The following is a 27,208-nucleotide window of genomic DNA, read 5'->3' as shown; positions in this document are numbered from 1 at the left end:
TAATGTGCTTCTTCTTGAGCCACTCCCTTGTTGCTGTGGCCATGTGTTTTGGGTCATTGTTATGCTGGAATACCCATCCATGACCCATTTTCAATGCCCTGGCTGAGGGAAGGAGGTTCTCAACCAAGATTTGACGGTACATGGCCCCGTCCATCGTCCCTTTGATGTGGTGAAGTTGTCCTGTCCCCTTAGCAGAAAAACACCACCAAAGCATAATGTTTCCACCTCCATGTTTGACGGTGAGGATGGTGTTCTTGGGGTCATAGGCAGCATTCCTCCTCCTCCAAACATGGCGAGTTGAGTTGCTGCCAAAGAGCTCGATTTTGGTCTCATCTGACCACAACACTTTCATCCAGTTCTCCTCTGAATCATTCAAACTTCAGAGAGGCCTGTATATGTGATTTCTTGAGCAGGTGGACCTTTCGGGCGCTGCAGGATTTCAGTCCTTCTCGGCGTAGTGTGTTACCAATTGTTTTCTTGGTGACTATGGTCCCAGCTGCCTTGAGATCATGGCGATGGTCTTGTAGCCCATTCAAACCTTGTGTAGGTCTACAATCTTGTCCCTGACATCCTTGGAGAGCTCTTTGGTCTTGGCCATGGTGGAGAGTTCTGAATCTGATTGATTGATTGCTTCTGTGGACAGGTGTCTTTTATACAGGTAACAAACTGAGATTAGGAGCACTCCCTTTAAGAGTGTGCTCCTAATCTCAGCTCGTTACCTGTATAAAAGACACCTGGGAGCCAGACATCTTTCTGATTGAGAGGGGGTCAAATACTTATTTCCCTCATTAAAATAAAAATCAATTTATAACATTTTTGACATGCGTTTTTCTGGATTTTTTGTTGTTATTCTGTCTCTCACTGTTCAAATATATATATGAATCTGTTTTTGTTGTTGTTGTTCTGAACCCATTGCCCCTAAGTCGTCGTTGGCACCCCACACCCGGTCGATTGGACTGCCCTGTATGGAGCTCGTGTGCACCCGATTGTGCCTTTTTCTCAGTTTGCAGGCATCGAAACATGCATCGCTTGAGATGCGGTCACCGGTCAAGTGTGTGTAGTAACTAGCAAGCTACCTAGTTTAAATATCAACAGTACTGCCCGTAGCAGAATTACATTTGATTTCCATCATCAACAATATTAGGGTCTGGTTGGCTGACAGCCTACACCAGGGTTCTTCAATTCCGGTCCTGGAGGGCCGAGACACCTCTGTTTTTCATCCTCTCCTTCTAATCAGGGGCTAATTCAGACCTGGGACACCAGGTGAGTGCAATTAACTACCAGGTAGAAATAAACAGAATTGAAGAACCCTGGCCTACACGCATCAATGATCAGCTGGTAGCTACCTACCCTCTCTTGCTGAGGCACTACAACTAGCTTGCTTACAATTTGTGATGAGTGAGCGTGTTGTCGCAGAAATCAATAAGCCTATGCTGAAAAATGCAAATCTTTTCGCGACAGACTCATTTAGCATGTTATGAATTTCAAGATATTCATTGTGAAAGTAAAAAGCACCTTCCCCTTGAAAGGTCTGTGCACGGCCCTGGTAAGCAGTAATCATAATCCATTATGCATGCTGTGAACACAAACAAACCCTGCACCGCACAGCATCTCTAAGCCAGATGTCTGTTTGGGCTTATTTATGTCTTCAATTTAATATTACATGTCTGGGAGACTATGCTAATTATTCAGAGAGAGAGAGAGAGAGAGAGAGAGAGAGAGAGAGAGAGAGAGAGAGAGAGAGAGAGAGAGAGAGAGAGAGAGAGAGAGAGAGAGAGAGAGAGAGAGAGAGAGAGAGAGAGAGAGAGAGAGAGAGAGAGAGGATTCATACAGATAAGGAAGCTCTTCCAACATATAGAGCACAGGACCACCTCCAGGGGGTCAGTCCATCATTCTTACCCAGCTCTGTGTCCTGATCGTCGGTCATGATGAGGATGATGTTGGGCCTGATGTTCCTGCGGTCCCTCTGTATGCGTCCCCTGAGGCCTCCCTGGGCTCTGGTGGTGCTGACGGCTGAACAGCCCTGGTCCCAACCCAGGGACACGAGGCCCAGCCAGGTCACACACACCAATAGCATGATGGAGGGATCGATGGAGGGTGTCACTTACTCACAGACACCCACTGGAGCCCCTACAGCTGGGGAGGAGTCTGAGGAGAGAGAGAAGAGGAGTTGTTATGAATCAATCAATCATATTTATTTTATAAAGCCCTTTTTACACCAGCAGTTTAACTTTTTTTTTACCTGGCCTATACCCAAAAGAGCAAGCAAACCAGAAGCACAGTGGCTAGGAAAAACTCCCTAGAAGAAAACATGCAGCATTAAGGTTATTATAGGTCCTGTGTAGTTCAGTTGGTAGAGCATGGTGTTTGCAACGCCAGGGTTGTGGGTTCGATTCCCACGGGGGGCCAGTATGAAAATAAAATAAAAACGTATGCACTCACTAACTGTAAGTCGCTCTGGAAAAGAGCGTCTGCTAAGTGACTCAAATGTAAATAGCTGGGTGATTTTATATTTGTTTTTATTTCTATTCGTTTTTAGATTTTTATTTCAAGCTTAGCTTGTTCGTTTTCAGACTTACTTTATAAGTTTTTATTTAGTTTGAGTTTCATGAAATAATTTCTATTTAGTTGTTATATTTAGTTGTAGTGTTAGGGACAGAAAGTGGCCTATGCGTGGGAGGCTAGGATGTCACTGAGGGCATACAGAATCTGATCTACAGAATCTGATCTACAGTATCTGATCTACAGAATCTGATCTACAGTTTCTGATCTACAGTATCTGATCTACAGTATCTGATCTACAGAATCTGATCTACAGAATCTGATCTACAGTATCTGATCTACAGAATCTGATCTACAGTATCTGATCTACAGTATCTGATCTACAGAATCTGATCTACAGTATCTGATCTACAGAATCTGATCTACAGTATCTGATCTACAGAATCTGATCTACAGTATCTGATCTACAGAATCTGATCTACAGAATCTGATATACAGAATCCGATCTACAGTATCTGATCTACAGAATCTGATCTACAGTATCTGATCTACAGAATCTGATCTACAGAATCTGATCTACAGAATCTGATCTACAGTATCTGACCTGAGTTGACTTCATCGATGTCATAATATCATCTTGACCCTGACCCAAGCTCATCAAGCGGCAGGGAAACAGAGGTAGGGACACCCAGTGGGTGTCTGACAGTGGGGGATGGCCAGGATCAGGTGTGGTAGAGACACCATTTTGTTCCAGTTCATTAGGTCACAATGGAGAGCAGTATGGTGCCACTCAGCAAGATGGCCGCCCAGAAGGCCCCCTGTCACTGGGAGATGGCGCTGGCATTACAGCGTCATGGTCGTCATGGTTCACCTGTCCTTCCTCACACCCACAGGCTATTACAATGGGGACTGGACTGAGCAGTAGTTTATTCAAGGTTTTTTTAATCAATGTATACCTTCCCCACAATTCCACATATATTTATTGAACCTTTATTTAATCAGGGAGTCCCATTGAGACCAATGTCTCTTTTGCACAGGAGCTAAAGCCATCCAGTTTACCCATAGGCTGTGTACCAATACCATTCCTTTTCTTCTTTCCGTCATGATCATCAATAAGTAAAAGGATCAAAGGTTTCCTTTTCAGCTTCTACAATGTGGTCATTGTCTTTCATCCTAGCTAGCTGGCGTCTGTCGGTCCAAAACACATCACAGCTACACTGACCATAGACCCACATCAGCTAAACACACTAAATCATGTTAGCCTGAATTTTAGTTTGTGGTTCCCTCTAAATATAATCTGTGGTGTTTTAAAGGGAAATAATTAACTATGCTTGCGTTCAATGGGACCCTATTCCCTACAAAATGCACAACTTTTGAACAGGGTCCTGGTCAAAAGTAGTGCACTATATAGGGAATAGGGTGCCATTTGTCAGGGACAGCCTGCCCAGTCAGTCTCACAGTATTTCAGACAGGCAGTGTCCAGGACAGGCTGCCCAGTCATCCTCACGGTATTTCAGACAGGCAGTGTCCGGGACAGGCTGCCCTGTCATTCTCACAGTATTTCAGACAGGCAGTGTCCGGGAAAGGCTGCCCTGTCATCCTCACAGTATTTCAGACAGGCAGTGTCCGGGGACAGCCTGCCCAGTCATCCTCACGGTATTTCAGATAGGCAGTGTCCGGGGAAAGGCTGCCCTGTCATTCTCACAGTATTTCAGACAGGCAGTGTCCGGGGAAAGGCTGCCCTGTCATTCTCACAGTATTTCAGACAGGCAGTGTCCGGGACAGCCTGCCCAGTCATCCTCACGGTATTTCAGACAGGCAGTGTCCGGGACAGGCTGCCCTGTCATTCTCACAGTATTTCAGACAGGCAGTGTCCGGGACAGCCTGCCCAGTCATCCTCACGGTATTTCAGACAGGCAGTGTCCGGGAAAGGCTGCCCTGTCATTCTCACAGTATTTCAGACAGGCAGTGTCCGGGAAAGGCTGCCCTGTCATTCTCACAGTATTTCAGACAGGCAGTGTCCGGGACAGCCTGCCCAGTCATTCTCACAATATTTCAGACAGGCAGTGTGACCCTAACACAGTCAGCTAGCTAGCAGATCTAACACAGTCAGCTAGCTAGCAGATCTAACACAGTCAGCTAGCTAGCAGATCTAACACAGTCAGCTAGCTAGCAGATCTAACACAGTCAGCTAGCTAGCAGATCTAACACAGTCAGCTAGCTAGCAGATCTAACACAGTCAGCTAGCTAGCAGCCCTGAAGGGCGACTGGAATTCCAGCGCTAATAGAATGTGATTATACTTGGTCATGGGATGGGGAGCATATTGATGGCATCCTATTCCCTATGTAGTGCACTACTTTAGACCAGGACCCATAGGGCTGTTATCAAAAGTAGTGCACTATATAAGGAATAGGATGCTGTTCGGGACACAAACAGGATTCCTCTGAACGTCCCTTCTGTCACCCTCTTCTCCCTTTAACTCAAATCAATTTAACCTGATTCACTGTTATTTAACCGGATTCACTGTTAATTCACTGCTGATTTACCCTGATTCACTGTTAATTTGACCTGATTCACTGTTAATTTGACCTGATTCACTGTTAATTTGACCTGATTCACTGTTAATTTGACCTGATTCACTGTTAATTTGACCTGATTCACTGTTAATTTGACCTGATTCACTGTTAATTTGACCTGATTCACTGTTAATTTGACCTGATTCACTGTTAATTTGACCTGATTCACTGTTAATTTGACCTGATTCACTGTTATTTAACCGGATTCACTGTTAATTCACTGCTGATTTACCCTGATTCACTGTTAATTTGACCTGATTCACTGTTAATTTGACCTGATTCACTGTTAATTTGACCTGATTCACTGTTAATTTGACCTGATTCACTGCTAATTTGACCTGATTCACTGTTAATTTGACCTGATTCACTGTTAATTTGACCTGATTCACTGTTAATTTGACCTGATTCACTGTTAATTTGACCTGATTCACTGTTATTTAACCGGATTCACTGTTAATTCACTGCTGATTTACCCTGATTCACTGTTAATTTGACCTGATTCACTGTTAATTTGACCTGATTCACTGTTAATTTGACCTGATTCACTGTTAATTTGACCTGATTCACTGCTAATTTGACCTGATTCACTGTTAATTTGAACTGATTCACTGCTAATTTGACCTGATTCACTGTTAATTTGACCTGATTCACTGTTAATTTGACCTGATTCACTGTTAATTTGACCTGATTCACTGTTAATTTGACCTGATTCACTGTTATTTAACCGGATTCACTGTTAATTCACTGCTGATTTACCCTGATTCACTGTTCATTTGACCTGATTCACTGTTAATTTGACCTGATTCACTGTTAATTTGACCTGATTCACTGTTAATTTGACCTGATTCACTGCTAATTTGACCTGATTCACTGTTAATTTGACCTGATTCACTGCTAATTTGACCTGATTCACTGTTAATTTGACCTGATTCACTGTTAATTTGACCTGATTCACTGTTAATTTGACCTGATTCACTGCTAATTTGACCTGATTCACTGCTAATTTGACCTGATTCACTGTTAATTTGACCTGATTCACTGTAAAATATGATTCAATTTTCTACTGACTTATTACCTTCAGAGATGTGACAAGTACTGATATACAGTGAGGGAAAAAAGTATTTGATCCCCTGCTGATTTTGTACGTTTGCCCACTGACAAAGAAATGATCAGTCTATAATGTTAACGGTAGGTTTATTTGAACAGTGAGAGACAGATTAACAACAAAAAAATCCAGAAAAAAGCATGTCAAAAATGTTATAAATTGATTTGCATTTTAATGAGGGAAATAAGTATTTGACCCCCTCTCAATCAGAAAGATTTCTGGCTCCCAGGTGTCTTTTTATACAGGTAACGAGCTGAGATTAGGAGCACACTCTTAAAGGGAGTGCTCCTAATCTCAGTTTGTTACCTGTATAAAAGACACCTGTCCACAGAAGCAATCAATCAATCAGATTCAAAACTCTCCACCATGGCCAAGACCAAAGAGCTCTCCAAGGATGTCAGGGACAAGATTGTAGACCTACACAAGGCTGGAATGGGCTACAAGACCATCGCCAAGCAGCTTGGTGAGAAGGTGACAACAGTTGGTGCGATTATTCGCAAATGGAAGAAACACAATCTCCCTCGGCCTGGGGCTCCATGCAAGATCTCACCTCGTGGAGTTGCAATGATCATGAGAACGGTGAGGAATCAGCCGAAGGCCCTCAAAATTGTCAAAGACTCCAGCCACCCTAGTCATAGACTGTTCTCTCTGCTACCGCACGGCAAGCGGTACCGGAGTGCCAAGTCTAGGTCCAAAAGACTTCTCAACAGCTTCTACCCCCAAGCCATAAGACTCCTGAACAGCTAATCATGGCTACCCGGACTATTTGCACTGCCCCCCCACCCCATCCTTTTTACGCTGCTGCTACTCTGTTAAGTATTTATGCATAGTCACTTTAACTCTACCCACATGTACATATTACCTCAACTACCTCAACTAGCCGGTGCCCCCGCACATTGACTCTGCAACGGTACCCCCCTGTATATATAGCCTCCCTACTGTCACTTTATTTTACTTCTGCTCTTTTTTTCTCAACACTTTTTTGTTGTTGTTTTATTCTTACTTTTTTTGTTTAAAATAAATGCACTGTTGGTTAAGGGCTGTAAGTAAGCATTTCACTGTAATGTCTGCACCTGTTGTATTCGGCGCATGTGACCAATAAATTTTGATTTGATTTGATTTGATTTGATTTGAACTACACGGGAGGATCTTGTCAATGATCTCAAGGCAGCTGGGACCATAGTCACTAAGAAAACAATTGGTAACACACTATGCCGTGAAGTACTGAAATCCTGCAGCGCCCGCAAGGTCCCCCTGCTCAAGAAAGCACATATACAGGCCCCTCTGAAGTTTGCCAATGAACATCTGAATGATTCAGAGGAGAACTGCGTGAAAGTGTTGTGGTCAGATGAGACCAAAATGGAGCTCTTTGGCAGCAACTCAACTCGCCATGTTTGGAGGAGGAGGAATGCTGCCTATGACCCCAAGAACACCATCCCCACCATCAAACATGGAGGTGGAAACATTATGCTTTCGGGGTGTTTTTCTGCTAAGGGGACAGGACAACTTCACCGCATCAAAGGGACGATGGACGGGGCCATGTACCGTCAAATCTTGGTTGAGAACCTCATTCCCTCAGCCAGGGCATTGAAAATGGGTCAATGACCCAAAACATACGGCCAAGGCAACAAAGGAGTGGCTTAAGAAGAAACACATTAAGGTCCGGGAGTGGCCTAGCCAGTCTCCAGACCTTAATCCCATAGAAAATCTGTGGAGGGAGCTGAAGGTTCGAGTTGCCAAATGTCAGCCTCGAAACCTTAATGACTTGGAGAAGATCTGCAAAGAGGAGTGGGACAAAATCCCTCCTGAGATGTGTGCAAACCTGGTGGCCAACTACAAGAAACGTCTGACCTCTGTGATTGCCAACAAGGGTTTTGCCACCAAGTACTAAGTCATTTTTTGCAGAGGGGTCAAATACTTATTTCCCTCATTAAAATGCAAATCAATTTATAACATTTTTGACATGTGTTTTTCTGGATTATTTTGTTATTCTTTCTCTCACTGTTCAAATAAACCTCCCATTAAAATTATAGGCTGATCATGTCTTTGTCAGTGGGCAAACGTACAAAATCAGCAGGGGATCAAATACTTTTTTCCCTCACTGTACGAAGAGGCAGGACGCAGACGCAGGAATAAACAAGGTCAAGGTTTAGAGAAAGAGAAATAACAAAGAGAGAGTACACGACACGAAGCTAAACAATCACACACAACATCATCCAGAACAGTCCAGGGCTAAATAGGGGTGGTGATGAGATGATGAGGTGCAGCTGCGCTGGAGGTGATTAGGGTGCGTTGGGTTTCCATTCCTGTGATTGTCGAGGTGGTGCGCTCAGTCAGGTGGCTCAGTAGACCGGCGAATCAGAGCGCCGGAGGGGAGCGACGGGAGGAGACGTGACAAGAGAAGGAAAGGAAAGGGCAAACATTTTACAGACTCAGGGTCTGTCCCAAATGGCACCCTATGCTCTATGGGCCCTCGTCAAAAGTAGTGCACTAAAATGGGAATAGGGTTCCATTTGGGATGCAGACACACAGCTATTTCTAACATTCAAGTGAAGCCTCAACAATGATGCCCACTCATCTGAGACCCCCCATCCCCCCTTAACACACACACACACATTTGTTTATTTGGATCCCCATTAGTTTTTACAAAAGCAGCAACTACTCCAAAACATTCCTGTGTTACCATGAGAGAGAGAGAGAGAGAGAGAGAGAGAGAAAGAGAGAGAGAGAAAGAGAGAGAGAGAGAGAGAGAGAGAGAGAGAGAGAGAGAGAGAGAGAGAGAGAGAGAGAGAGAGAGAGAGAGAGAGAGAGAGAGAGAGAGAGAGAGAGAGAGAGAGAGAGAGAGAGAGAGAGAGAGAGAGAGAGACACAAACAGACCCCACAGAGCCCCAGGCCTCACCCTACTAGAATCTGAAGTAAAATGTCTAATGTTTGCTGATGACTTGGTGCTTCTGTCCCCAACCAAGGAGGGCCTACAGCAGCACCTACAGCTTCTGCATAGATTCTGTCAGACCTGGGCCCTGACAGTAAATCTCAGTAAGACAAAAATGATAAGACAAGGCAAGTGCCTTCTATGCCATCAAAAGGAACAAAAAATGTGACATACCAATTAGGATCTGGCAAAAAATACTTGAATCAGTTATAGAACCCATTGCCCTTTATGGATGTGAGGTCTGGGGTCCACTCACCAACCAATAATTCATAAAATGGGAAATACACCAAATTGAGACTCTGCATGCAGAATTCTGCAAAAAGTATCCTCTGTGTACAATGTAAAACACCAAATAATGCATGCAGAGCAAAATTAGGCCGATACCCGCTAATGATCAAAATCCAGAAAAGAGCTGTTAAATTCCACAACCACCTAAAAGAAAGCGATTCACAAACCTTCCATAACAAAGCCATCACCTACAGAGAGATGAACCTGGAGAAGAGTCCCCTAAGCAAGCTGGTCCTGGGGCTCTGTTCACAAACACAAACAGACCCCACAGAGCCCCAGGACAACAACAACACAATTAGACCCAACCAAATCATGAGAAAACAAAAAGAGAATTACTTGACACATTGGAAAGAATTAACAATAAAAACTGAGCAAACTAGAATGCTATTTGGCCCTAAACAGAGAGTACACAGTGGCAGAATACCTGACCACTGTGACTGACCCAAACTTAAGGAAAGCTTTGACTATGTACAGATTCAGTGAGCATAGCCTTGCTATTGAGAAAGGCCGCCGTAGGCAGACCTGGCTCTCAAGAGAAGACAGGCTATGTGCACACTGCCCACAAAATGAGGTGGAAACTGAGCTGCACTTCCTAACCTCCTGCCAAATGTTTTACCATATTAGAGACACATATTTCCCTCAGATTACAGAGATCCACAAAGAATTAGAAAACAAACCCAATTTTGATAAACTCCCTTATCTACTGGGTGAAAAACCACAGTGTAACATCACAGCTGCAAGATTTGTGACCTGTTGCCGCAAGAAAAGGGCAACCAGTGAAGAACAAACACCATTGTAAATACAACCCATATTTATGTTTATTTATTTTCCCATTTGTACTTTAACTATTTGCACATTGTTACAACACTGTATATAGACATAATATGACATTTGAAATGTCTTTATTCTTTTGGAACTTCTGAGTGTAATGTTTACTGTCAATATTTATTGTTTATTTCACTTTTGTTTACTATCTACTTCACTTGCTTTGGCAATGTTAACACACGTTTCCCATGCCAATAAAGCACTTAAACTGAAATTGAATTTAAATTGAATTGAGAGAGAGATAGATAGATAGATAGATAGATAGATAGATAGATAGATAGATAGATAGATAGATAGATAGATAGATAGATAGATAGATAGATAGATAGATAGATAGATAGATAGATAGATAGATAGATAGATAGATAGATAGATAGATAGATAGATAGATAGATAGATGCAGCAGAAGAAATGTGTGAAAACTAAAATATCTGAGTTAAACTTTTCTCAGAGCCTGACACGCAGAGATTAACAACACAATATCATAATCGAGCGGACATACGAGTATCAGAAATAACTCGGGAGTTTATAAATGCACATCCAAACTATTCACTGCTTTAATGACTATCATCAAGATCATCAGCGTGATTTAACAGAGACCAAACACATTTTTACACTAAAACCCTTTGTTGTGAATACAGGATTTACAAAGCAGTATGTACATGCTACGGTGTGCCACTTCACCACCACTTATCCTTGAGGTGGATTCAGTAACAATGGAGGGTTACCTCATAGCAGGGAAAATTATCGGAGTCATAAATGTCACCCTATCGCTTATGTAGTGCACTAATACCCTACGGGCCATGGTCAAAAGTAGTGCACTATATATGGAATAGGTTACCATTTGGGACACACTTAATGACAACCTCCAGGATGTGTTCAAACCTGAGAACATTGTCATTTAATTTGTCGTTAACTAGAAATGCTCTGCAAGTGGAAGGCTACTTTCAGAAGAGTGACAGACTTAACAGTCTCCAAATGTGTAGTAAATATGATCTGGAGAAGTCAAGAACTTCTCTAACAGACCAAACTGACACATTGAAAAATTAATTACATCTTGAGAAAGCTTAGGCTATATGAACCCGACCAAAGCCAACCGAAGACCAAAGACCCTCAACTTAGCAAGAGGGGCAAAATCCATTATCTTCCCACCTGCACAGCCATCTTAGAACAGCCTTAGATATGTGGCTAACAAGCGGTCTTCTATACCAGAGTTACCCAGTCAGACTACTACAGAGCATATAGTTTCTGCTTCCTCGTTGTTTCTAATGACACTTTTAAATTACTCATTACAACCTTTACCGTACTCATCAGGGGCTCAGCTGGCTGCAGGGGGAAACATTTTGGGGACGGACCAGCCGGCCAGGAGAAGAAAAGGGCCCTGGGGGCTGGGGTTGAAAACAAAAAGGGATCTATGGAGTCCTCAGTCAGTCTGACCGACGCAGCTGCCAGATGGAGTCAAAAAATGTGCAATTTTCAGATTAATGGCCATCAACACTGGGTCTACGTTCCAAATGGAAACCCAATTCCCTACATAGTGCACTACTTGTTAGCAGAGCCCTATGGGAACAGGGTGCCATTTAGGGTGCCAATTGGGACACAGGCAAGGAGACCTTTAACACACCTCAACACCATGACAATCTTTACTTTAATGACTGTATTTTCTTATGATTTCACCCACTATCCCTTCACTACTAACCCTGCATTACAAGCAGGTGTTGGAACTGGTTGAGGGAGGAGAAAAACTGAAAATAACTAAATGTTTTGAGGAACAGAATCAGAACCCGCGAATGAAAGTGATCTATACCGTTCCGGAACAGAACTGTTATTTTAAAAGCAAAACAGGAAACAGTTAATAACGTTATTTTACGTTCCTGGCATTTTTTTTCTCCAGTCCCACAAAAAAAAATCTGAAACTCAGTTCAGTGTCTGCCTGCCAGTTGGAAATCTGCCTGTGTGTGTGTAGGCTATATACCTGCCCCTCCCCCTCCAACGCATAGGTTACTGTAGCTTACTGACTTTAAAAGCATGATTAAGAAATAGGGAGAGAGATTCTTAATCAGTGAAGAATGGATTCACTTTTTCAATGCTAGTTAATTAAGGATACTTTAGTAATCACGTTTCACGCTGGATTCATTATCTACAAAAAAGGTAAGACATGTTTGTATTTTAATTCTGGTGCTGCTCTGCAAACACAAGCTTGTTATTGCTAGCTAGCTCTGGTCCAACGTTAAGCCAAATCTCGGAAGTTCAAAGACATTCAAAGTTACTTCATAGAATCCGCTCCTCCGTAGGTATAATTCTGTGGGCCTAATTGAGATAATGCATGTCATAAGAAGATGCCCAGCCAAGCCTCCTCCTCCACCCTCTCTCGTTCTCTCCCCACCCGCATAATTCAGTGACATCTCTTGCCCTACACTTGTCGGTCCAATGCATGTAAACAATAGCTTGTATCCGCACCAATTGGTGAAGTCATTTAATTTCGAGCTAAACGTAAAAATAATGTAGATTTCAGAAGGCAATCGCACATCTGAGCTATCTTTGTTGCAGGTGGTGTGGTAACAGTTGAATAAGATGAGAAGGTAGTATCACTGCTCTTGATAGTATCACTGCTCTTGATAGTATCACTGCTCTTGATAGTATCACTGCTCTTGATAGTATCACTGCTCTTGATAGTATCACTGCTGTTGATAGTATCACTGCTCTTGATAGTATCACTGCTCTTGGTAATATCAATGCTCTTGATAGTATCACTGCTCTTGATAGTATCACTGCTCTTGATAGTATCACTGCTCTTGGTAATATCAATGCTATTGATAGTATCACTGCTCTAGCTAGTATCACTGCTCTTGATAGTATCACTGCTCTTGATAGTATCACTGCTCTTGATAGTATCACTGCTCTTGATAGTATCACTGCTCTTGATAGTATCACTGCTGTTGATAGTATCACTGCTCTTGATAGTATCACTGCTCTTGGTAATATCAATGCTCTTGATAGTATCACTGCTCTTGATAGTATCACTGCTCTTGATAGTATCACTGCTCTTGATAGTATCACTGCTCTTGGTAATATCAATGCTCTTGATAGTATCTAGTATCACTGCTCTTGATAGTATCACTGCTCTTGATAGTATCACTGCTCTTGGTATATCAATGCTATTGATAGTATCACTGCTCTAGCTAGTATCACTGCTCTTGATAGTATCACTGCTGTTGATAGTATCACTGCTCTTGATAGTATCACTGCTCTTGATAGTATCACTGCTCTAGCTAGTATCACTGCTCTTGATAGTATCACTGCTTTTGGTAATATCAATGCATGTAAACAATAGCTTGTATCCGTACCAATTGGTGAAGTAATTTAATTTCGAGCTAAATGTAAAAATAATGGAGATTTCAGAAGGCAATCGCACATCTGAGCTATCTTTGTTGCAGGTGGTGTGGTAACAGTTGAATAAGATGAGAAGGTAGTATCACTGCTATGGAGATTGCATGGCTGTGTGCTTGATTTTGTACACCTGTCAGCAACGGGCTTGGCTGAAATAGCCGAATCCACTAATTTGAATGGGTGTCCACATACTTTTGTATATATAGTGTATAACTAGGAATGAAGGGACAGATAATAAACAGTAGCAGCAGCATATGTGATGAGTTAAAAAAGTTAGTGCAAAAAGGGTAAATGCGGATAGTCCAGGTAGTTATACTGAACATAAATATAAACGCAACATGCAACAATTTAAAGATTTTAATGAGTTACAGTTCATAGAAAGAAATCAGTACATTTTAATGAATTCATTTGGCCTTAATCTATGGATTTCACATGACTGGGCAGGGGTGCAGCCACTGGGGAGCCAGGACTGGGCAGGGGTGCAGCCACTGGGGAGCCAGGATCAGACAATCAGAATGAGTTTTTCCCCACAAAAGGCTTTATTACAGACAGAAATGATCCTCTCAGTTTCATCAGCTGTCCGGGTGGCTGGTCTCAGATGATCCCGCAGGTGAAGAAGCCGGATGTAGAGGTCCTGGGCTGGCGTGGTTACACGTTTTTAGTCCAGCTGGACGTAATGCCAAATTCTCTAAAACGACATTGGAGGTGGCTTATGGTAGAGAATTGAACATTAAATTCTCTGGAAACAGCTCTGGTGGACATTCCTGCAGTCAGTATGCCAATTGCACGCTCCCTCAAAACGAGACTGTGGCATTGTGTTGTGTGACAAAACTGCACATTTTAGAGTGGCCTTCTATTGTCCCCAACACAAGGTCCACCTGTGTAATGATCATGCTGTTTAATCACCTTCTTGATATGCCACACTTGTCAGGTGGATGGATTATCTTGGCAAAGGAGAAATGCTCACTAACAGGGAAGTAAACAAATGTGTGCACAACATTTGAGACAAACAAGCTTTTTGTGCGCATGGAATATTTCTGGGTCTTTTATTTAAGCTCATGAAACATGGGACCAACACTTTTTGTCAGTATATTTGGTTAACTATTTAGCAGTCTTATTGCTTGGGGGTAGAAGCTATTCAGGGTCCTGTTGGTTCCAGACTTGGTGCATTGGTACCGCTTGCCGTGCAGTAGCAGAGAGAACAGTCTATGACTTGGGTGGCTGGAGTCTTTGACAATTTTTAGGGCCTTCCTCTGACACTGCCTGGTATAGAGGTCCTGGATGGCATGGAGCTCGGCCCCAGTGATGTACCGGGCCGTACACACTACCCTCTGTAGCGCCTTGCGGTCGGATGCCGAGCAGTTGCCATACCAGGCGGTGATGCAGCCAGTCAAGATGCTCTCAATGGTGCAGCTGTATAACTTAACGAGTATCTGAGGGCCCATGCCAAAACGTTCAGCCTCCTGAGGGGGAAGAGGCGTTGTCGTGCCATCTTCACGAGTGTGTTGGTATGTGTGGACCATGATAGCGATATGGACCAAGGAACTTCAAGCTTTTGACCTGCTCCACTACAGCCCCGATGTGAATGGGGGCGTGCTTGGTCCCTCCATTTCCTGTAGTCCACAAACAGCTCCATTGTCTTGCTGATGTTGAGAGAGAGGTTGTTGTCCTGGCACAATTGTCGTCGGTGATCAGGCCACCAAACTTAATGATGGTGTTGGAGTCGTGTGCGGCCACGAAGTTGTGGGTGAACAGGGAGTACAGGGGGGGACTAAGCACGCACCCCTGAGGGGCCCCCCGTGTTGGGGGTCAGCGTGGCGGATGTGTTGTTGCCTACCCTTACCACCTGGGAGCGGCCTGTCAGGAAGTCCAGGATCCAGTTGCAAAGGGAGGTGTTCAATCCCAGGGTCCTTAGCTTAGTGATTAGCTTGGAGGGCACTATGGTCTATGAGCTGTAGTCAATTAACTTTCTTATATGTTCGGATTAGTGTCCCGTTGCTTGAAAGCGGCAGCTCTAGCCATTAGCTCAGTGCGGATGTTGCCTATAATCCATGGCTTCTAGTTGGGATATGTACGTACGGTCACTGTGGGGAAGATTCTGTCAATGCACTTATTAATGAAGTCGGTGGCTGTTGTGGTAAACTCCTCAATGCCATCGGATGAATCCCGGATCATGTTCAAGTCTGTGCTAGCAAAACAGTCCTATGGCTTAGCATCTGCTTCATCGCACCACTGCCAATATTGAGCGTGTCACTGGTAATTCCTGTTTGAGTTTTTGCTTGTAAGCAGTAATCAGGAGGATATAGTTATGGTCAGATTTGCCAAATGGAGGGCGAGGGAGAGCTTTGTCTGCCTCTCTGTGTGTGGAGTAAAGGTGACATTTTTCACCTCTAGTTGCACAGGTGACATGCTGGTAGAAATTAGGTGAGAACATTTTCAGTTTCCCCTGCATTAAAATCGCCACAAGGAGCGGCGCCTCTGGATGAGCATTTTCTTGTTTGCTTATGGCCCTATACAGGTCATTGAGTGCAGTCCTTGTGGTGGGCAAATAGACAGATAATATAGCAGAACCTCAAATCTTCCTTAATGTTAGAGATTGCGCACCAGCTGTTGTTAACAAAGAGACACACACCTCCCCCTTGAGCTTATCCAACGCTGCCGTTCTGCCCTGACAATGCATAGAGAAACCAGCTAGATGTTTTTATTTTTCATGTCTCCTGGTCTGGGGTGAGCAGTATTTTGAATTTATTATGGATCCCCATTAGCTGCTGCCAAGGCAGTTTATACCATTTTAAAAACATTACAAAACATTCACAGATTTCACAACACACTGTGTGCCCTCAGGCCCCTACTCCACCACTACCACATATCTACAGTACAAAATCCATGTGTACGTGTGTGTGTGTGTGTATGCATGTGTCTGTGCCTATGTTTGTGTCTCCTGATTTGGCTCTGAACACCGGTCCCATATTTCAGCCCAGCCCTGATTACTCCCACTTGATTTCTGAGGGGGAAAAATGGTTATGGAGCCACATCAGCTTAATACTGAGGTTTGTTCCAAATGTTGCTCTAATCCTGCAGGGGAATGTAGCTGGGTGGACGCCACTGGGCCTGGTATACTGAGGAGAGCCTGTGTGAGGAGAAGGCCCAGGGTGCCCTGATTAGGCAGGGGCCAGAGGGGGGGGGGTAGGCCACAGTGCCCATAAAGACTGGTCCAACCTGGATTGCTCTCCCACTCTTTTGCCCAGCCCAGGGGTATACTACAAAGCAGGTTCAATGAGTTAGCAAGCTAACTTTGATTAAATAAAAACATAAATAACTATTGAATTTTCTGGTTCATTAAGAAAGCTAAACTTAGATGTGTGTTTTTGGTTGTTGAATCAATGAATGCCCATTTCATGTCTTTCCAAAACATTTTACGTTTTCAGAATATTTAGGCTAGTTTCCTGGCTAACTCATTTGATCCTGCTTTGTAGTATACCCCTCAAAACTTTGAAAACTATCAATCAACAGACATTTGGATTTCACATTGGTTATGTAAGTGAAGGAGAGCCTTGGTCCGTGAAACCTAAATCTGTACTGGTGGCCTTGAGTTCAACCCCTAAACCCTACACCCTAAACCCTATGCCCCATGCACTGAGACCCTCAGAGAGCACTTTCGTAGTGTCCTTACAGCCCAGCCATCATTAATGATGTGTCCATGTATTTTCTGTATCATTCAATTAATCCAGCTCCCACAGACATCAAAGCCCTGAGCGGCCCGGCCACCAGGTGGTCCGTTGGGAACTCTGCTCGGAACGCTAAGAGGGAAATGATTAAATTACACAAGAGGAGGGCTGTTTCAGAAAAGTCGTGAGTTGACTCGGTGTGGTGTACTGTGTGTGTGTCTGTATATGTATGTGTATGTGTGTGTGGGTGGTTGTACTGTGTACATTTGTATGTATGCTTCAGAGTACTGTACATAGACTTTTTCACAGTTACAACCACATCCGATACTAGTTAACTAGCTATCTAGCTAACTAACAACTAACTAACTAACTAACTAACTACTACTAACCCCCAATAAGGCTCAACCAATCACCCAACGGATAATAATGACTTTGCCTCCGGCTATCCTACGAAAGGAAATTTCGCTCACAGTAGACAGTGTTAGCTAGATAAACGTACTAAGATACAGGCTAACCTCGCAGTAGACAGTGTTAGCTATCTAAACTTACTAAGATACAGGCTAACCTCGCAGTAGACAGTGTTAGCTAGATAAACTTACTAAGATACAGGCTAACCTCGCAGTAGACAGTGTTAGCTAGAAAAACTTACTAAGATACAGGCTAACCTCGCAGTAGACAGTGTTAGCTAGATAAACTTACTAAGATACAGGCTAACCTCGCAGTAGACAGTGTTAGCTAGATAAACTTACTAAGATACAGGCTAACCTCGCAGTAGACAGTGTTAGCTAGATAAACGTACTAAGATACAGGCTAACCTCACAGTAGACAGTGTTAGCTAGATAAACCTACTAAGATACAGGCTAACCTCGCAGTAGACAGTGTTAGCTATATAAACGTACTAAGATACAGGCTAACCTCGCAGTAGACAGTGTTAGCTAGATAAACGTACTAAGATACAGGCTAACCTCGCAGTAGACAGTGTTAGCTAGATAAACTTACTAAGATACAGGCTAACCTCGCAGTAGACAGTGTTAGCTAGATAAACTTACTAAGATACAGGCTAACCTCGCAGTAGACAGTGTTAGCTAGATAAACTTACTAAGATACAGGCTAACCTCGCAGTAGACAGTGTTAGCTAGATAAATTTACTAAGATACAGGCTAACCTCGCAGTAGACAGTGTTAGCTCGATAAACTTACTAAGATACAGGCTAACCTCGCAGTAGACAGTGTTAGCTCGATAAACTTACTAAGATACAGGCTAACCTCGTAGTAGACAGTGTTAGCTATCTAAACTTACTAAGATACAGGCTAACCTCGTAGTAGACAGTGTTAGCTAGATAAACTTACTAAGATACAGGCTAACCTCGTAGTAGACAGTGTTAGCTAGATAAACAAAGCAAGATAAAGGTTCAACTTTAGGAGCAAAACATCTGTCTTTAGGTCTTGGGCAAGGTCGCCATGGCAACCTATGGTAACCTACAGTAACTTACGATGCTTCACCTCACCTGCACTCTCTCTTGCTCATCCCAACAAGATAGTTTGGCTGATACCACACACGTCTGAGGCCTTCTCCAGGATGCCCTGATGGTCACATACTGCTAAGTCCTCAGGAGGCCCTGATGAAGCTCTTGAAAAGTTTAATGAGAGATTTCCAGGAGGCTGCTCATTTTTATATATATATAAAAAAAAATACGTCAAATATGTAAATACATATGTGCATAAATATATATAGTAAAGAAGGACCCCCTTTTGCTTCCAGAACAGCCTGAATTCTTTGGGGCGTTCAAACATTGCTCAATTGGTATCAAGGGACCTAGCGTGTGCAAGGAAAAACATTCCCCACACCATTACACCACCAGCCTGTACCGTTGCCACCAGGCAGGATGTGGCCACGGACTCATGCTGGCTATGCCAAATCCTGATTCCGCCATCAGCATTGTGCAACAGGAACCGGGCTACGTTTTTCCACTCCTCAATTGTCCAGTGTTGGTGATCGCATGCCTGCTTCTTCTTGTTTTTAGCTGATAGGAGTGGAAGCCGGTGTGCAGTAGCCCATCCGTGACAAGGACCGACGAGTTGTGTGTTCCGAGATGCCTTTCTGCACACCACTGTTGTAATGCATCGTTATTTGCTTGTTTGTGGCCATTCTCCTTCGACCTCTCATCAACGAGCTGTTTTCGCCCACAGGACTGCCGCTGACTGGATGTTTTTTGTTTGTCGCACCATTCTCGGTAAACCCTATACTGTCGTGTGTGAAAAGCCCAGGAGGCCGGCCGTTTTTGAGATACTGGAACCGGCGCGCCTGGCACCGACGATCATACCACGCTCAAAGTCGCTTAGGTCACTCGTTTTGCCCATTCGAACATTCAATTGAACAGTAAATGAATGCCTCAAAACCTGTCTGCCTGCTTTATATAGCAAGCCACGATCACGTGACTCACTGTCTGCATTAGAACCTGTCTGCCTGCTTTATATAGCAAGCCATGATCACGTGACTCACTGTCTGCATTAGAACCTGTCTGCCTGCTTTATATAGCAAGCCATGATCACGTGACTCACTGTCTGCATTAGAACCTGTCTGCCTGCTTTATATAGCAAGCCACGATCACGTGACTCACTGTCTGCATTAGAACCTGTCTGCCTGCTTTATATAGCAAGCCACGATCACGTGACTCACTGTCTGCATTAGAACCTGTCTGCCTGCTTTATATAGCAAGCCACGATCACGTGACTCACTGTCTGCATTAGAACCTGTCTGCCTGCTTTATATAGCAAGCCACGATCACGTGACTCACTGTCTGCATTAGAACCTGTCTGCCTGCTTTATATAGCAAGCCACGATCACGTGACTCACTGTCTGCATTAGAACCTGTCTGCCTGCTTTATATAGCAAGCCACGATCACGTGACTCACTGTCTGCATTAGAACCTGTCTGCCTGCTTTATATAGCAAGCCACGATCACGTGACTCACTGTCTGCATTAGAACCTGTCTGCCTGCTTTATATAGCAAGCCACGATCACGTGACTCACTGTCTGCATTAGAACCTGTCTGCCTGCTTTATATAGCAAGCCACGATCACGTGACTCACTGTCTGCATTAGAACCTGTCTGCCTGCTTTATATAGCAAGCCATGATCACGTGACTCACTGTCTGCATTAGAACCTGTCTGCCTGCTTTATATAGCAAGCCATGATCACGTGACTCACTGTCTGCATTAGAACCTGTCTGCCTGCTTTATATAGCAAGCCACGATCACGTGACTCACTGTCTGCATTAGAACCTGTCTGCCTGCTTTATATAGCAAGCCATGATCACGTGACTCACTGTCTGCATTAGAACCTGTCTGCCTGCTTTATATAGCAAGCCATGATCACGTGACTCACTGTCTGCATTAGAACCTGTCTGCCTGCTTTATATAGCAAGCCACGATCACGTGACTCACTGTCTGCATTAGAACCTGTCTGCCTGCTTTATATAGCAAGCCACGATCACGTGACTCACTGTCTGCATTAGAACCTGTCTGCCTGCTTTATATAGCAAGCCATGATCACGTGACTCACTGTCTGCATTAGAACCTGTCTGCCTGCTTTATATAGCAAGCCATGATCACGTGACTCACTGTCTGCATTAGAACCTGTCTGCCTGCTTTATATAGCAAGCCACGATCACGTGACTCACTGTCTGCATTAGAACCTGTCTGCCTGCTTTATATAGCAAGCCATGATCACGTGACTCACTGTCTGCATTAGAACCTGTCTGCCTGCTTTATATAGCAAGCCACGATCACGTGACTCACTGTCTGCATTAGCGAAATCTGCTCTAAAGAAAGTATCCAAAACCACCAGATGTAGTGATCATAATATAATAGCCATATCTAGAATAAATAAAGTTCCAAAGACTGGACCTAAAATTGTGTTTAAGCGATCATACAAGAGGTTTTGCAATGATTCCTACGTCAAATATGTTGAAAATATTTGTTGGTCTGATGTATATAAATGACAGAAAATAAGGAAGCCTGTACAGAAAAAAAAAAGAAGGAAGCCTGTTTGCAATAAGGCACTAATGTAAAACTGCAAAAAATGTGGTAAAGAGATTTACTTTATGTCCTGAATACAAAGCGTTACGATAAAAATAAACAGAATAGAGCTAAAATCCTAGAGGTAAACCTGGTTCAGTCTGTTTTGCACAGACATTGGTAGGCGGCAGGTAGCTTAGTGGTTAAGCGCGTTGTGCCAGTAACCGAAAGGTCGCTGGTTCTAATCCCCGAGCCGACTAGGTGAAAAATCTGTCGATGTGCCATTGAGCAAGGTACTTAACCCTAATTGCTCCTGTAAGTCGCTCTGGATAAGAGCTTCTGTAAAATGTAAAAATTTAGACAAATTCAGCAGATCAACAACACAAGGCCAAATATACACTGGAGTTGCTTACCAAGACGACATTGAATGTTCCTGAGTTGCCTAGTTACAGTTTTGATTGAAATTGGCTTGAAAATCTATGACAAGATTTGAAAATAGCTGTCTAGCAATGATCAACAACCAACTTGATAGAGCTTAAAGAATTTAAGAAATAATAATGTGCAAATATTGTACAATCCAGGTGTGCAAAGCTCTTAGAGACTTACCCAGAAAGATTTACTGCTGTAATCACTGCCAAAGTTGATTCTAACATGTATTGACTCAGGGGGTTGAATACTTATGTAATCAAGATATATTAGTGTTACCTGGAGCTAACTCTGCAAATAGCACTGCTGGGTGACTTGAAAAGCCAATCATTTGATCAATAATATAATAATACTTTCAGTAAAAATATTCACCTTTAATTTACAATCTGTTGAAACTATGAGAATATATAGGTTCAGACCTTTTGTGAAACATTACAGCACAGTTGAAAAATATATGACAATTAAATTCATTCTAATCGCACCTTGTAACGCAACAAAATGCGAAAAAAGTCAATGAGTGTGAATACTTTCTGGAGGCACTGTACTATTACGTATGTGGAATGTATTGCAAGAATGACTGTAAGTCAAGCGTCTGCTAAATGGCATATATTATTATATATTATTATTATTATATATTTATAAGAGTGCATTAATGGGAGAAGTACAAAAACATATCCTCAAGTTGAGAGAGAGTGAGAGAGAGAGAGAGAGAGAGAGAGAGAGAGAGAAGGAGAGAGAGAGAGAGAGAGAGAGAGAGAGAGAGAGAGAGAGAGAGAGAGAGAGAGAGAAGGGGAGAATGAAAGAACGAGAGCGAGCGAGCGAGAGAGGGAGAGAGAAAGGGGGGAGAGAGAGAGAGAAAGAGAGCGAGAGAGAGAGAGAGAGAGAGAGAGAGAGAGAGAGACATTTGAAATGTCTTTATTCTTTTGAAACTTCTGAGTGTAATGTTTACTGTTAATATTTATTGTTTATTTCACTTTTGTTTACTATCTACTTCACTTGCTTTGGCAATGTTAACATACGTTTCCCATGCCAATAAAGCCCTTAAATTGAAATTGAATTGAGAGAGAGAGAGAGAGAGAGGGAAGGGGAGAATGAAAGAACGAGAGCGAGTGAGAGAGAGAGAGAGAGAGAGGGAGAGAGAAAGGGGGGAGAGAGAGATAGAGAGAGAGAGAGAGGGAGAGAGAGAGAGGGAGGGAGAGAGAGAATGAAATAACAAGAGAGAGAGAGAGAGAGAGAGAGAGAGAGAGAGAGAGAGAGAGAGAGAGAGAGAGAAACAAGAAACAGAACGAAAGAGCAACATTTTACCCACTTCAATAATTCCGGGATGAATGTTTCTTCATTGATCAATGACTTGAGAAGCGTGGCACAAGTCTTAACACTTAAACCCCTCTTTCATGTACTGGGATTTTCTTTCTGAGAAGGAGAGAGAGAGAGAAAGTGACGCTATAAGGAACTGTTGTTGGGTAAGGATCTGCCCTGGTGTTGACTCATTCAGTGTGTGCGTGTGAGTGCATCACTCAGCTGTGTAGTCAATGAAAATAGTAAGACCTGCGTTCTCTTTAGAGCAGGTTATTCACGGACACAGGCATAAGAAAGGACCCAAACTGAGTCTGCATGCCAAATGGCACTCTATTCCCTATTTAGTCCACTATAGGGCTCTGGTCAAAAGCAGTGCACTATGTAGGGAATAGGGCGCCATTCAGGATGCCCCCTGAGTCTTTCTCCAGTGATTAATGCTCCCTAACCTTCCAGCACAGAGCCACTTGTTTAAACAGATTTGTTTAAAAGCTCAGGGCAATTGTTTTGACATGGCATAGAGCCATTTGGGGCTTGTTTGTGGACTTTTGTGGACTGTGTGTGCGTGCGTGTTTGAGCTTCAATAAACAGTTGAATGGAATGAATGGTGGTGTGTGTGTGATCGTCTATAACACCCTTCTACACCGCAGGAACCACAAGATTGGACTTTCCCAGGATTATTACAAGAGGTTTCAGAGTAACTTTTGGACCAAGCCGGGAAATCGAGGACCAATTAATTAGCCTATGTGTCAATCAAAGGCAGGAGGCTATGTCCCAATGCTTCCTGTACAACATACAAGGGTGCTGAAGACTAGGGTACTACAAACTGGGGTATTACAGGTTGCGCCGCCTTTCCAATTAGGGCTGAACTGTAATTGAGAGATATCAGCACCTGACGCTCTGCAGGCGGTACTATAGATCTGAACGTTGGCCGTGTCCAAGCGCTGAGTTTACACATGCACATGCATACACACACATTTATGAATGCTTAAAACGTTCTCTGCTCCTTCACGCTACAGTTGTGGATTCCAGAGAGAGAGAGAGAGAGAGAGAGAGAGAGAGAGAGAGAGAGAGAGAGAGAGAGAGAGAGAGAGAGCAGAGAAAAAAAAGCGAGAAGAGAGAGAGAGAGAGAGAGAGAGAGAGAGAGTGAGAAGGTAGCTGGTCAGTCAGCAACCTCGAGGTGAGCGTGCCTCCTGTGTGTGTGTGTGTGTGTGTGTGTGTGTGTGTGTGTGTGTGTGTGTGTGTGTGTGTGTGTGTGTGTGTGTGTGTGTGTGTGTGTGTGTGTGTGTGTGTGTGCGTGCGCGCTTGTGTGTGTGCCTTTGTCCCCTGGAACGGCAGCGTGAAATGTTACACCCCCAGAATGTGGAGCATGTGTAGGCGTATTCTCAGAGAACCATAAACGCACACATTATTCCCTACATAGTGCACTACTTTTCCCTACATAGGGCTCTGGTCAAAAGTAGTGCACTATGTAGGGAATTGGGTGCCATTTAACATTTATTTAACGGTCATTTGAAAACAGCACGTACTTGTCAATGGTTTTAGGGGAGCTGGGGTTCTCCTTGCTTCCCAGCAGCCTCTCTGTCTCCACCGTATTGTGATGTTGTTTTGATAACGACCTATAGATCATCTTTGGGAGAGACGTGAGCGAGAGACCGATTAAGTTAATTATTTACGTTTTGGCGGTAATCAGCTTTGAAATCAGCATATTTTGCATTATGGTTTGCAAACAAAGTACTAGTGTAGTTAATTGATGATATCTTCAGCTGTCAGCTAGCAAGGAATGTTCAGCCTACAAATCTGGAAGCTTCCGGAAGCTTCCATTGTAAAGTGTTCTAGCCTGTATTGACATTGTTTTGCGAACAGTAATGTAACAGTTTCAACATTTCTACACGTCGTGTCGCATTATTCAAGTGTGTTAACTTCTGTGCAGCATGAGTGGGGAGCTAACATGATGCAGCCCAGACTGTGGAGCAGGATAGTGGAGCAGGAAAGGTGCTTTCACGCTATGAAGGGGACATCGGCTGCGCTGATAGACAGAATTGATCCGTGAGACACATTTGACAGAAGTACCAAAAGTAACAACAATTCTAGTACCGAACCATTTTTTTTATGTTCTAGTATCGAAAAAGTACCGAAGTTTCAGTATACTGACCCAGACCGTCATAAACAGACCTCGAGAACCAGTTTGTATTTGTATTTATTAAGGATCCCCATTAGTTGCTGCCCAGGCAGCAACTACTCTTCCTGGGGTCCAGCAAAATCAAGGCAGTTATACATTTTAAAAACATTACAATACATTCATAACAGATTTCACAACATATTAATTGTGTGCCCTCAGGCCTCTACTCTACTACCACATATCTATAACATAAAATCCATGTGTACATGTGTGTATGTTATTGTGTGTTTGTATGCATGTGCCTATGTTTTGTGTTGCTTCACAGTCGCCGCTGTTCCATAAGGTGTATTTGTATCTGTTTTTTAAAATCTAATTAGGAACTTTGGTTTTCCTAGATATGGCTAGTATATTGTGATCACTACATCCGATGGATTTGGATACTGCTTTCAAACTAATTTCTGCAGCATTAGAAAATATATGATCAATACATGTTGATGATTTCATTCCTGTACTGTTTGTAACTACCCTGGTAGGATGATTGATAACCTGAACCAGGTTGCAGGTACTAGTTACAGTTTGAAGCTTTTCCTTGAGTGGGCAGCCTGATGAAAGCCAATCAAAATTTAAATCACCCAGAAAATGTACCTCTCTATTGATATCACATACATTATCAAGCATTTCACACATGTTATCCAGATACTGACTGCTAGCACTTGGTGGTCTATAGCAGCTTCCCACCAGAATGGGCTTTAGGTGAGGCAGATGAAACAGACCTTGAGAACCAGTGTGACTGACCCAGTCCATCATAAACAGACCTTGAGAACCAGTGTGACTGACCCAGCCCATCATAAACAGACCTTGAGAACCAGTGTGACTGACCCAGTCCATCATAAACAGACCTTGAGAACCAGTGTGACTGACCCAGGCCATCATAAACAGACCTTGAGAACCAGTGTGACTGACCCAGTCCATCATAAACAGACCTTGAGAACCAGTGTGACTGACCCAGGCCATCATAAACAGACCTTGAGAACCAGTGTGACTGACCCAGTCCATCATAAACAGACCTTGAGAACCAGTGTGACTGACCCAGTCCATCATAAACAGACCTTGAGAACCAGTGTGACTGACCCAGTCCATCATAAACAGACCTTGAGAACCAGTGTGACTGACCCAGGCCATCATAAACAGACCTTGAGAACCAGTGTGACTGACCGAGTCCATCATAAACAGACCTTGAGAACCAGTGTGACTGACCCAGTCCATCATAAACCGACCTTGAGAACCAGTGTGACTGACCCAGTCCATCATAAACAGACCTTGAGAACCAGTGTGACTGACCCAGGCCATCATAAACAGACCTTGAGAACCAGTGTGACTGACCCAGTCCATCATAAACAGACCTTGAGAACCAGTGTGACTGACCCAGGCCATCATAAACAGACCTTGAGAACCAGTGTGACTGACCCAGTCCATCATAAACAGACCTTGAGAACCAGTGTGACTGACCCAGGCCATCATAAACAGACCTTGAGAACCAGTGTGACTGACCCAGTCCATCATAAACAGACCTTGAGAACCAGTGTGACTGACCGAGTCCATCATAAACAGACCTTGAGAACCAGTGTGACTGACCCAGTCCATCATAAACAGACCTTGAGAACCAGTGTGACTGACCCAGTCCATCATAAACAGACCTTGAGAACCAGTGTGACTGACAAAGGGCATCATAAACAGACCTTGAGAACCAGTGTGACTGACCCAGTCCATCATAAACAGACCTTGAGAACCAGTGTGACTGACAAAGGGCATCATAAACAGACCTTGAGAACCAGTGTGACTGACAAAGGGCATCATAAACAGACCTTGAGAACCAGTGTGACTGACCGAGTCCATCATAAACAGACCTTGAGAACCAGTGTGACTGACCCAGTCCATCATAAACAGACCTTGAGAACCAGTGTGACTGACCCAGGCCATCATAAACAGACCTTGAGAACCAGTGTGACTGACCCAGTCCATCATAAACAGACCTTGAGAACCAGTGTGACTGACAAA

The 27,208-nt window shown here is 43.4% G+C and overlaps 1 protein-coding gene across 1 annotated transcript in view; it reads right to left on the bottom strand.

Annotated features, from left to right (window-relative positions):
* LOC121549742 (extracellular sulfatase Sulf-1-like) overlaps nt 1-27,208 on the bottom strand; it is a 148,067-nt gene that overhangs the window by 98,160 nt on the left and 22,699 nt on the right. The window contains 1 exon segment of the mRNA XM_041861596.2: nt 1,900-2,148. Within this exon segment, the coding sequence (XP_041717530.2) occupies nt 1,900-2,077 (178 nt within the window). The 5' untranslated portion in view covers nt 2,078-2,148.

This window comes from Coregonus clupeaformis, chromosome 34 (genome assembly GCF_020615455.1).
Source record: "Coregonus clupeaformis isolate EN_2021a chromosome 34, ASM2061545v1, whole genome shotgun sequence".
Taxonomy (NCBI): Eukaryota; Metazoa; Chordata; class Actinopteri; order Salmoniformes; family Salmonidae; genus Coregonus; species Coregonus clupeaformis.
This window is presented reverse-complemented; position numbering and strand designations above follow the sequence as displayed.